Below are 11,574 nucleotides of genomic sequence, written 5' to 3'. Positions count from 1 at the left end.
TATACACATTTTACACATTTTATACACATGTTATATGATTCCCTGTAATTCAGCAGGACATGTTTGTTATCTTTGGAAACCTTGGGACCTCCACTACAATTTAAAATAAAGTTCTGTGGGTTTGAACAAATTTCGGACATGCAGCAATGACAAACCCACCAATGGGACCGGCAGAGCTGAAGAGGTTTTAGAGCTGGGATGAACTTTGAGTTCATTCATTAAGCACTCCGTAGCCTGCCGGGTAGTGGCTGACAGGCAAAACTTTACGCTGGAAATTTAAAATGGGCTGTGTTGAATTTTCTTTTGACTATGTATGGCAAAATGCAGTAAGTTCTACTTTTTCATTTGCACACATAAACTTTACCATACTACAATTTTCACTTGTCCACAGTGGTGGACAAGTGTGTCCTTAGATCCCGTTTCTTGTTCATAAAAGATTTTTAGTGTCTGATTACAGTACCTCATGATAGCAAATAAACCCCAATAGCATGTAAAAGAAAGCCCCTTCACTACCCAAAATGGCGCCACAGGTGTTTACAGTACCCTTACATGGAACTGAGGCCCTCCCTATCTTAGATGGTGGGAAACTTGCAGACCCATCTTTGTTCCTCCGTTCTGACCGTCGATAGCTTATCAGTGTAACACACCTTGCCCTGATTCTGTTGTTACGGCCACTTTAACCTTCTGCCAGGGTGGTGCGTAGCGGCCATTTTGTGCCAACTTGCTCAATGAAGAACAAAACAGGAATGTAACTTTACTCTCTTCACTCTGACACCTCTCCATCATCGCTCAGCCATGTGCATCACATGATCTCTGGGAACAGTTTCTTTTTGGTCCACAAATTTCCCCAGCCTGACCTCAAACTCTCATCAATACCTACTACCACAGTAGCAGTTTAGCTTCAGGGTCCATCAGAGAAAACAATCCAATACTATAATTAGAACAGTCTGAACCAGGATGAGATTAGTTTTTGTTTTGTGGCAAAGAGTATTTACATTGAATCTGCATTTAGGATTATATCCACATGAATGGCTTAGAGCTCAGGACTTTAGGCAATTTGGTAAGGGGACAGAGTGGGAGAGAGAGAGAGAGAGAGAAAGAGAGAGAAAGAAAGAGACAGAATGTGACTGTTTCTGTTGCAGGCGGATGGTCAGTCACGCAGCCATGCGAGACCAGCGTTTGATGGAGAGTGAGCGTAGGTGCTGGAACCCAGCCGTGTGGCTCCTGGTGTCCCTGCTGGGATCCCTCTTCTTGGTGGTCGTCAGTGTGTTGCTGCGACTCGGTGAGTGGCTGGGGGTTTGGGGTGATCGGTGTAATGTGGGGTCTAACCAAAATCTACCACAGCTCAAAACCACTCCCTCCAAGCCGCCTGACTGTGGGAGCTGGGCTTTTCAGCTTGTACCATACAGAATTTATTTATTTATTTTTTAAATTTATTTTTTTATTTTGGAGGAGGAGGTGTAAAATGACCAGTGACATTAGAGTAGCATCAGTGGCCAGAGACCTTTGGGATCACCTTTATTTTGTATTATCAGTTTAATTATTATCAAGTTTAATTGTATTATCAGAAGTTTAATTATCTTAGTTTCTTTTACATGGACTGAATGAGGAAACAATTGAGAGATGCAATGGAAATCGCATTTCTTAATTTCATGACATAATCTAACAAAGGATAGAGTTAATTCAAAGTCCCTCAAATTATTTTAAGAGAATTCAGAATTGTGAAAATTTGACTAATGCCCTTTGAAAAACTCTCCTTGTGTTTGTCAACAGAATCAAAGAAATTTAGCATTCCAGTCTACTGCTGAATGTAAATGATGTCACGAACAACCAGGTTTTAATGAATGTGTATGTCAATCAGTGTCAATGTATAAATGAGAATATCCATAGTTATTAAGATGCCCTGTTGCTTGTCAGATGATAGCTAGCCAGCTACTTGCCAAACTCTCCGTCCCTCCACTGTTGCTGAGTGATGAAGTTCAAGCATGGGACATTTACTGCCCATAGATAGAAATATTGGTATACAGTAGATGGCACAGTTATAGAAAAGGCCAAGCTCTCCTGCAAGTTTTATACCATCCAACCATCATGAACTGAAAAAAGATGGTCCTTGTGTTATAAATCAGTATGAATCACTTCATGACTAGGTTAAAAAGCATTGCAGTGGCACTTTAATGCTCAGTACATGGAATCTCCTAGAAGAGCTAAACTGTATGTACCATACAGACACAGTTTGTTTCAATATTTCCTATGCTTCTGATTTTTGAGACTGTCTCAGGACTGGAAGATTAAAATGAATGCCCAAACTATACTGAAGGAATATTGTCTTCTCAAATCCCTGCTTTTAAGCAATTAAACAGTTAACCTGCTTGATAGCCCACTGCTAGCTGGGATAGCTCAGTGCTAAGTTGCAAGAAATTTTGAAAATGTTGATTCCCCCCAAAGAGTTAGAAAAACACTGTCCTAGACTGATGAGAAAAGAGAATGGGACACATGAGCTGATTTCTTGTGTGTCAGTGCATTACCACGTGTATGAAGCCTTAATAAAGCTGAGGAACCGGGTGTACCTGCAAGTGAACTCCCTGTGGATAAGTGCCTTTGTGTACAATGCCTGCCCTGTGTTTACCAATTGTAGCTGTTCAAAAGCCCTGCAGTTGTTTTTAACACAGTCAAGATCAATTCTACTTGTATGGACATTATGGATCACCAACCCATATACAGAACGTGTTTACCCTAATTCAAATGTGCTGATGCAAGCTTATTGTTAGTCTGTTTGGCTCTTGAGCGAGCAATCCAGCAGATATCCAAATGTGTGTCTGATGAACATTTATTGCTTTCTACTTTCAGGAGACATGAAAATAAACAGACGGTCTGTACCAAGTGAGTATTATTCCATCCTGTTACATTCAATTTTTTTCTGACTCTCTCTAGAAAAATACATCCCTGTGTAACCTCCTGAATACAGACTATAAAATGACCACAAACAACTGTATCGCTAACCCTAATAGCTAACACATGTTCTTGTACACACACACACACACACACACACATATATATATATATATATATGTGTGTGTGTGTGTGTGTGTGTATCTATATATCTATACATCTATGTATAGATATATATGTGTATATCTGTATATATCTATATATCGATATATATATAGATATAGATATAGATACACACACACACACACACACACACACACACACACACACACACATATATATACATATATATATATATATATACACACACACATACATATGGTGTCAGTGCAGCAAACACTTACACTGGAGGAAGCCTGTGAATTGACCTACATTGAGTGTAATGTTTTGAAAAGTCCCTGTAGTGTCTTTGTCAGTTGTTGAAACCCAATACCACAGTGTTCAGGTATTAGAAAATCCTCTATACCAGACCCTAAATGTCCTCCACTGTGTCTTCATGAACTTTTCAGGTAATGTAATGCGTTAAAATATTCACATCTCAGGACTGGTCACAGCTGTGATCAGCTCAGTCCCTCATGGGCTGGTTGCACCCATTATATTATGTCACATGATGTTCCAATTCCCAGTTGTTTCCCAATTTACTTTTCAATAATTTTCTCATCAAATTTTGGTCAGCATAATTTGATTGGAAGTTGAAGTTTCTTACTTTTATACTTCACTTCACTTTCAATATAAAAAAACACCTCAAAGAATTACAGCAGTGGGCAAGCACACGTTTCTGCTGTAACTCCCTTACTGGTGCAGTTAGGGCTCTAAATAGGCTTCTTGTTGCGTTTCAAGCTGGATCTAGGGTTACAGGAAAATAGATATAGTAGATATAGAGTACAGTAACTATGGAAGGCCAAGAACCTCCTTTCAACAAATAATTTGGCCAAACTCTCTCTCTCCCTCACTCTCTCATGTTCCTTTCTCCTTCTTGTTTCAGCCAATAGCGTGCAGACCTCTGAAAAGATGCATTACCAAGGTAGGCATAAGCTGGGCCCCTGCCAGCCACCACCACCTCCGCCACACCTGTCCAGACACTCATGTTCAGCTAAGAACATCTGCATCTAGGCCAGGTTATGAAAATCTAGCTTCCAGTGGATGGCTGTGAGTCGATGAAAGAGAGAGTGACGATGGTAGATCAGTGCCTGGGGCTTTCTCAACAAGGTCACTTCCCCAGCTCTCCATTTCCCTAATCCCTTCAATTACTTATTTGCAATGCACTCCCTCCCTCCCTCTCTCTCCATCTACCTACCTCATGTCCAAGGAGTCATGTGGCTCATTCAGCCTTATTTTGTTCCTTTAAGTTGGAAGGGATTAGACGTCCCCCCAAAAAGACTTTTCTTGCTATTATCTATCATTATTGTTAGAGTCATGCTAATCTGTCTTCTCATTTCATTATTTTCCAGACAGTAACACATGCTACTGTAATGCTCCTCAAACAGTGGACCTTTTATAAGCCTATGAATTTATTTATTTATTTAAATAATTGTGGCTTGTTAAAAACCAAATAACCCAAAAGGCTATAACTTTACAGAGAAAAATGAATAAAGACAGTGAAAGGACATGCAATTTAAAATATATGAAACAGCCAATCAGATCAGCGGCATTTTTAATATTGAAAATTGATTGGTGGTGAAGGCTAGGGTGAATTATGACATCATTTTAAAGCTAGAAAAACAGTGCAAAACTGTGATTTTCAGAAAATACAGAAGGTATCAAAAAGCCAAATCACATAGTAATTAAATACTGAAAGACATGAGATTGAATAAAGTCTGTCTGAAATAGTTGGATGGGTTCAAAAAGAGCTGATATATAAGATAAAATATTATAAAATAAAAATTGAATACAAGCACACATATTCTCAAATAGCTGAATGTTTTAAAGGTTGAATGGTCTTGATAATTCGAATGGTGCAAGGGGAATAGTGAAATAGTGTTTGAAGAAATGAAGATGAGAAAACAAGAAGAACACTTGAGGTGTTTTACTGAAGCAAGCACACTAATAAAAAGTGAGATCAACATAATCACGTTCGAAATACGACAGAATGAAGCCATGGCAAACTGTCTCTGTCTCCCCACAGTACAACTGGTGAATGGGCGTAACAAGTGTGAGGGACGTGTGGAGGTGCGTTTCAATGAATCCTGGGGTACGGTGTGTGACGATGACTGGGACATGGTGGATGCCAACGTGGTTTGTCGACAACTGGACTGCGGGCTGGCTGTGTTTGTGGGCAGCAGCTCTCAGTATGGACAGGGCTCAGGGCCCATCCTGCTGGATAATGTAGACTGCAAAGGAGGAGAGACAGACCTGAGCCAGTGCGGCAGTCTGGGCTGGGGCATCCACAACTGCTACCACTACGAGGACGTGGCTATTAAATGCAAAGGTGAGGGCTGTAGTGGAGCCGAAGAAGTGGTGAAGCATGTCTTCATGAAATCTAGAGAGTCATGAAGATGAAAATGTTTCTAAAATTCTTGTTTCCTGTTAATTTTTTTCTCCTGCTGATAGGTGCAGTCGCGGTGGAGCCAAGAAATCAATGGGAGCCCACCACACCAACCCGCAGGAAGTCAGGTTTACGTAAGTAGTCTCTGCTTTTATCTAAATGAGATTGGTCTTTTGCCAATGGGAGAGGTCACAGAGTTGAATTTATCTTCAAAGTTAAGTGCAAAAGAAAATGGCAAGAATCCAAAGGTAGGCAAAGATTTTCTGCCAGTTACAGAGATTTCAAGAACTCTTTGAGATTGTGTTAAAAGCAAGTAGAATATATTGAAAATATATCACAGGGAACTGATGCATTTGATAAAATATCAAACTAAGAGCTCATTTCTAAAGAGTTAGTACATGTACACTAGATGAGTACAGGTAATGTCTTCAAGTATGAAACCTTTGTGCAGGTATTAATTTGTTTATCATTCCTGTGCAAGCAAAAATTTGATTGCCATACAGAATATAAAAAAGAAAAACACTTAGTATGAAATAAAATTATGGAAGCTTGGAGGAATTAAACATTAAGCCAGCTTTCCTGCATTTAATTTCTGTAGGCTGTGATTTGTCAAACTCTATGATTAAAATAATTGAACTAAAAACAAGCAAATCTAATAGACAGGTGGTACAACAGCTGTTACTACAAACTGCAGTGGCAGGTTTCATTAAATAATGAATGCTGGCTTTTTTTTTTTTCATTCTGTGGGAAAAGAGAAAATTCTCAATCCAGCATACCTACATTCAGCGCAGACATGAGAATGATCTCACTAGCATGGTCAAGTTCCCATATGACCTTTTTTTTCATAGGAGCATCAAAGTTTAAATTGACCATACGCTCCCTTCAGAAATCAAGGCCACTGTATAACAGATTCATGTACCTGCCTTAAAACTGTGCTGAACATCAAAGGCTGGTCAGATTAGGTGAAAATACCTCTTGGAAATCTTCAAAGAAACAGTGTAGTACACCCCAAAGGCCTCCCAAATTCCAGGCCATCTTTATTGTTTGCTGGGTCAGCCTTTGTTGCGGTGGCCCTATTGTTTTTGCTGTTGAATCCCAAGCGGGTCATAGGACACCTGGCAAGAGGCATATTGGGTTAAAATGTGACGTTTCCACCTGGTTCTCCAGAGGCCGTCATGCATCCCACTGGGAATGTAGTGAGGCCTCATAGATCCACAGCTTGCTTAGGTTTAGAGCTATTGTAGACGATGGATACATGAGAACGTGTTTTTGTTCGGTCTACAGCATGAGATGACAACATCTGTGCTTAGTGCAATACTAGCTCATCTTCCTTTCGCTTCAACTTTCTCACCTCTGTATTGTCTGAAACTATGTACTGTATAGGCCCACACCCTTCTCCTTTGTCTTTCTCTCTTACATACCCACACTTGCAGCTAATATTCACAATGATTTCCATCCATCGATAGCCCTATATTGTCTAAAAAAAAAAAAAAAAAAAAAAAAAAAAACTTCTATGTATTTTTTGAAAAGCTTGAAATTGTGTTGAATCTCCATCCATACCTCCCTCTCGGTTCAGGAGATGGCACCATCCGTCTGGTGGGTGGACTGGACCACTGCCAAGGCCGGGTAGAGATCTACTACTCGGGAGGCTGGGGGACAGTGTGTGATGATGACTGGGAAGAGAATGATGCGGAGGTGGTATGCCAGCAGATAGGCTGTGGCCACGCCACCTCGGCCCTTACCAACTCCTACTTTGGCTATGGAACAGGCCGGATTCTGCTGGATAATGTCAACTGCAATGGCAACGAACAGCAGCTGTCTAAATGCTATAGCCTGGGCTGGGGCACACACAACTGTGGCCATCATGAGGACGCTGGGGTCATCTGCACCGGTAAGCTGCTCTCAAGCAGGAGATCTGGAGGGACACAACTAGTACTGATATAAACCAGACAAAATCTGTTTTGATCACACAATGTTGCAACAAAAGCAATGCATGACAACCATTTAATAAGGTGACTATTATTACTGATAATTTGTTAGTTTCTTCTTTTTTATATTATTGTCCTCATGATGTTGACAATGATAATGATGTTATTAGTAGCAGTAGCAGTAGAAGAAGAAGTAATAGTAGTAATAGTAATAATACTAGTGGTGGTGATAGTAGCTGTTGTAGTACTAATAGTGGTAGTAGTAGCGGTATTAGTTGCAATGATAATAATAATTATAATAATAGTAGTAGTTATAGTTATAGTAGTAGTTTTACTAGTAGTGATGTCATTGGTATTGGTTGTAGTAGTAATAGCAGTAGTTGTAATAGTACTTGTTGATGTTGTTGTAGTAATAGTAATGGTAGTACTGATAGTGGTAGTAGTAGTTGTTGTAGTAATATTAATATTAGCAGTTGTAGTAGTAGTAATAGTAGTAATAGTAATGGTAATAATAGCAGTAGTTGTAGCAGTGGTAGTTGTAGTTGTTGCTGAAGCAGCAAAAAGAGGGATACCATTAATAATGGTAGTAGAACTAATGGTGGAGGTAATAATAATAGTATTAGCAGTATAAGGAATAGTGGCACTAGTAGTAGCAACAGTAATTGTGGTAGTAGTGATAGCAGTAGAAATAGTTGTAGTGGAGCAGTGAGAGTACTATTTATAAGCATCAGCAGTAGAAGTAGAAGTAGTAGTAGCAGTAGTAACAGCAATACTGGTGCCAGTATTTGTAGCAGCTGTAGTAGAAGTAGTATTGGTATTAGTGTTATTAGTAGTGCATATATTAAGTTCCGCCATTCCCACTGTCTGTCCTCTTCAGGTTCAGCTTCCACTACAGTGACTCCTCTTCTTAATACTGAGACAGAACGCCTGAGAAGTTTTATCTTCACAGACACCCCTGCAGGTAAGAACAGAAGCCATATCACTAACAAGATAAGCTTTGCTAGAGGCAATTAAGTCATCTGACTAACTAGGGGAACAGCCATTTTTACTGACATAAACTCCCAGAGTAAAATCTGCACTTCTGCCTCAAGGCCAACAGGGAGTGCTATTTCCTCCCTGTTGTGTCAGAATATGCATGACACTGCAGCGCCACAAAAACATGGTGTTGAAAGCATGCAACAGACCATCTCCACCATGATTATTATTAGACAGGCAGTCTGGTTTATTGGGTGATAAGGTTATTCATTCTATCATGTATTACATTTTCCCTCCAGCAACAGATGGAACAATTCCAATCACCGAAAGTACAACAGCTGTTAGCACAACTGCTCTGACAACAAGAGGTAACAATGCATAATCCACAAATTGAATTCTACTCACACATAAGCACAGGACATTTTACACTTCAAAGGCACTTCTGACACTGATTCACCTTCTTATGATACAGCATTATGTTCAAATATCAATCTTTGACTTGGGAATCGAGATTTCCACCCCTTTTCTAAAATTACAACCCCTCTCTTTGGTCTTGTGAAGACCGGCAAACCATTCGTGTGGTGAATGGTAACAGCAGTTGCCAGGGTCGTGTAGAGGTCCTTTACAACAACATGTGGGGAACCGTGTGTGATGATGACTGGGACCTGACCAACGCCCAGGTGGTGTGTAGGCAGCTTGGCTGCGGCCCCGCTATCTCAGCCAAACCCCTGGCCTACTTTGGCTATGGCTCGGGCCCCATCCTGCTGGACAACGTAGACTGCCAGGGCAGCGAGGGCGAGCTTACAGACTGCTTCCACCTGGGCTGGAGTCAGCATAACTGTGGCCACCACGAGGATGCTGGAGTTATCTGCACACGTAAGACTAGGCCTCAACCAGACCTCTCTAACAGGAAGTGCATCTACAGCAGGCCAAGAGAGTTAGGCATACACACACACACGTACAACACATTGAACATATGTGCACTTGCACATATATATGAATCTATGTAATTACATGCATGCACGCACATACACATCAACCTTAGTTATTCGTCTCACAGGAAGCTTATAGTTACTATTTGTTCCAGTCATCTATGCCTGCCCTGCTGAGCTGTCTCTTTGCAGTGTATGAGTGTACTACTCTGAGGAACAGACAGCCCAGAGAGCATAAAAAATAGAGTGGAGGAGTCAGGCCTCATCAACATCACTGTATGCCCACAGGCCAAATTTCAATTCTTTAAGGCTAAATCAAACACACACACAGCAGTGAGAGAAAAAATAACTTCTTCCCCTTCAGTTAGACAGCACATCATTTGTTTAAAGTTGATACCAAAATATGGTTATACCTCTGATTTCTAAAGGCAGCGTTTTTTTATTTTTATCAGTGCACACAAATAATATTGCTTTAATCAGGAATGGCATTGGAAAATGGGACATAATCTGCACTATGCATGACACTAAAGCCTAGGCACCAGGACAAAAACTCACACATAACTGTTGGCAAAATTGCTGAACAATACTGCTACAAAATGTTGTCCATATATCACGGTCATAAAACAACACTGCAGTAGGCTTTCTGTATTGATTACTAGGATAATGATGAGGAAGAGAGCTTCGCTAATGCCTTTGTGAACTGATATTTCCTGCCCTGACCACTGAGGCATTATTGTTTTCCTCTGCTTCTCATAGCCTTCCAAAACCTTGTAAGTGGACGTGACTTTGGAGCAACAGACAGCACTCCCACCACCAAACCACCAAGTCAAGGTTTGTTGCTAGTCTGCACAGCTGTGATGCATCGGTTCATATCATTTTCCTCTAGAATGGGTCCCAAACCATTTAGGAACAACAGATATGAAGATTTAAAAGATTCCTCTTTGTCTGTGTAGGTGCATTGAGGCTGGTGGGTGGCCAGCACCACTGTGAAGGCCGGGTGGAGATGTTCTCGGGGTCTGAATGGGGCACCGTGTGCGATGATGCTTGGGACCTCCCTGATGCCCAGGTCGTGTGCCGCCAGCTCGGCTGTGGAGAGGCCACGGCGGCACGGGAAGAAGCCTTCTTTGGCCCCGGCACGGGTACAATCCTGCTGGACAATCTCAAGTGCACAGGTGCCGAGGCCTCTCTCCAGGATTGCTCCCATATATCCTGGGAGGTGCATAATTGTGACCACTCTGAAGATGCTGGGGTCACGTGCTCGCTTTCGTGATTTCAGCAGAACCGCACACCCACCTCCAACATGAGCAGGAAGTGGGCGTATCAACCCAGGACTTGTATACATTATGTAAATAACAGCTCACACTTTGCTGAAGGAGTACTCCACCACCGACAACAAACAACAAATATAACAATATATCAATACATGCTATAGCTATCTATTCCTATTAAGCACTTTATAAATAAATATATATGATATAAAATACAATGTACACAGTTTTTTTTATTTGATAAACAATGAAAACCAAAGCTTTTAACTGTCTCTCTGTCTCTCCTTCACTTGCCCAAAATGCTAAAATATTTACTGAACATGGCTGCAGTGTGGTAGTGAATTCTTTGATGATTAAGTAAGGTATGCTGGAGGAAGTCCATCAATTATTCATTGTATAGATAAAAGGAGTCATCCCGTTACCCTCTGCCCTGCTACAGGAAGCTAAGCAGAGCCACAACATGTCTCCTTGGCAAAGTCAACACCCTTTGCCTGCAACTATATACAGATTGGAGGGACAAGGTACGAGACGTTTAGCTGCAAGCAGGTGGTTATAAATTGAATTAGTCGCTTTATTTTTTATTTATTATTGAATGAAACTAGAGGTGGTCCTGATCATGAAGACCTCCATTCTGCCAGCAAGTTGGTTACTACTGCACAGCATCGTAAATACTTTTCTCTGTCTCTGGACTAATCACTTCTGCCTGCAGCTATTTCTTCTGCAATGGAGCAAAACCTGTGATTCAGTTTCTGTGTGTCTTTTGAATGTTCTTGTACAATACTGGCTAAATTATCAGCTTGATTCCCTTTTCAGACCGCTATTTAAAAAACAAAACAAAACAAAACAAAAAAAACGCAGGCTGAATTAGTTTTCTAGTGCCTAAAAATAAAAATCAGTGCTTTCTTAATCTGCAGTTTGGGCCTTGGAATTGTAACTGTTTTAAGAATTTCGTACTGTTGTGTTTACTTCTGAGTGTGTATTTCATATGATCTCTGTGTGAGATAAATGAGGTGTACGCGAGTATCTATGTAAATGCA

At 40.7% G+C, this 11,574-nt stretch overlaps 1 protein-coding gene across 1 annotated transcript; it reads left to right on the top strand.

The window, feature by feature from the left end:
* The first annotated feature begins 1,146 nt into the window (after positions 1–1,146).
* LOC115371830 (scavenger receptor cysteine-rich domain-containing group B protein) lies at positions 1,147–10,539 on the top strand. The gene is made up of 11 exons (XM_030069388.1): positions 1,147–1,282; positions 2,848–2,880; positions 3,935–3,973; positions 5,075–5,377; positions 5,500–5,568; positions 7,011–7,325; positions 8,240–8,323; positions 8,637–8,705; positions 8,899–9,213; positions 10,026–10,100; positions 10,223–10,539. Exons 1-11 carry the CDS (start codon positions 1,147–1,149, stop codon positions 10,537–10,539), a joined length of 1,755 nt encoding a protein of 584 aa, XP_029925248.1.
* The last annotated feature ends 1,035 nt before the right edge of the window (positions 10,540–11,574 follow it).

This window comes from Myripristis murdjan, chromosome 14 (genome assembly GCF_902150065.1).
Source record: "Myripristis murdjan chromosome 14, fMyrMur1.1, whole genome shotgun sequence".
Taxonomy (NCBI): Eukaryota; Metazoa; Chordata; class Actinopteri; order Holocentriformes; family Holocentridae; genus Myripristis; species Myripristis murdjan.
The sequence above is the reverse complement of the archived record's forward strand: the minus strand, read 5'-3'. Positions and strand labels throughout refer to the sequence as shown.

Bases quoted from the DNA above. Each gene is read 5' to 3' on its own strand.
- LOC115371830 (XM_030069388.1), top strand. From the start codon at position 1,147: ATGGTCAGTCACGCAGCCATGCGAGACCAGCGTTTGATGGAGAGTGAG. The intron at 5,378-5,499 runs GTGAGGGCTGTA...TCCTGCTGATAG, and splicing joins CGTGGCTATTAAATGCAAAG to GTGCAGTCGCGGTGGAGCCA. The intron at 5,569-7,010 runs GTAAGTAGTCTC...CTCTCGGTTCAG, and splicing joins CCGCAGGAAGTCAGGTTTAC to GAGATGGCACCATCCGTCTG.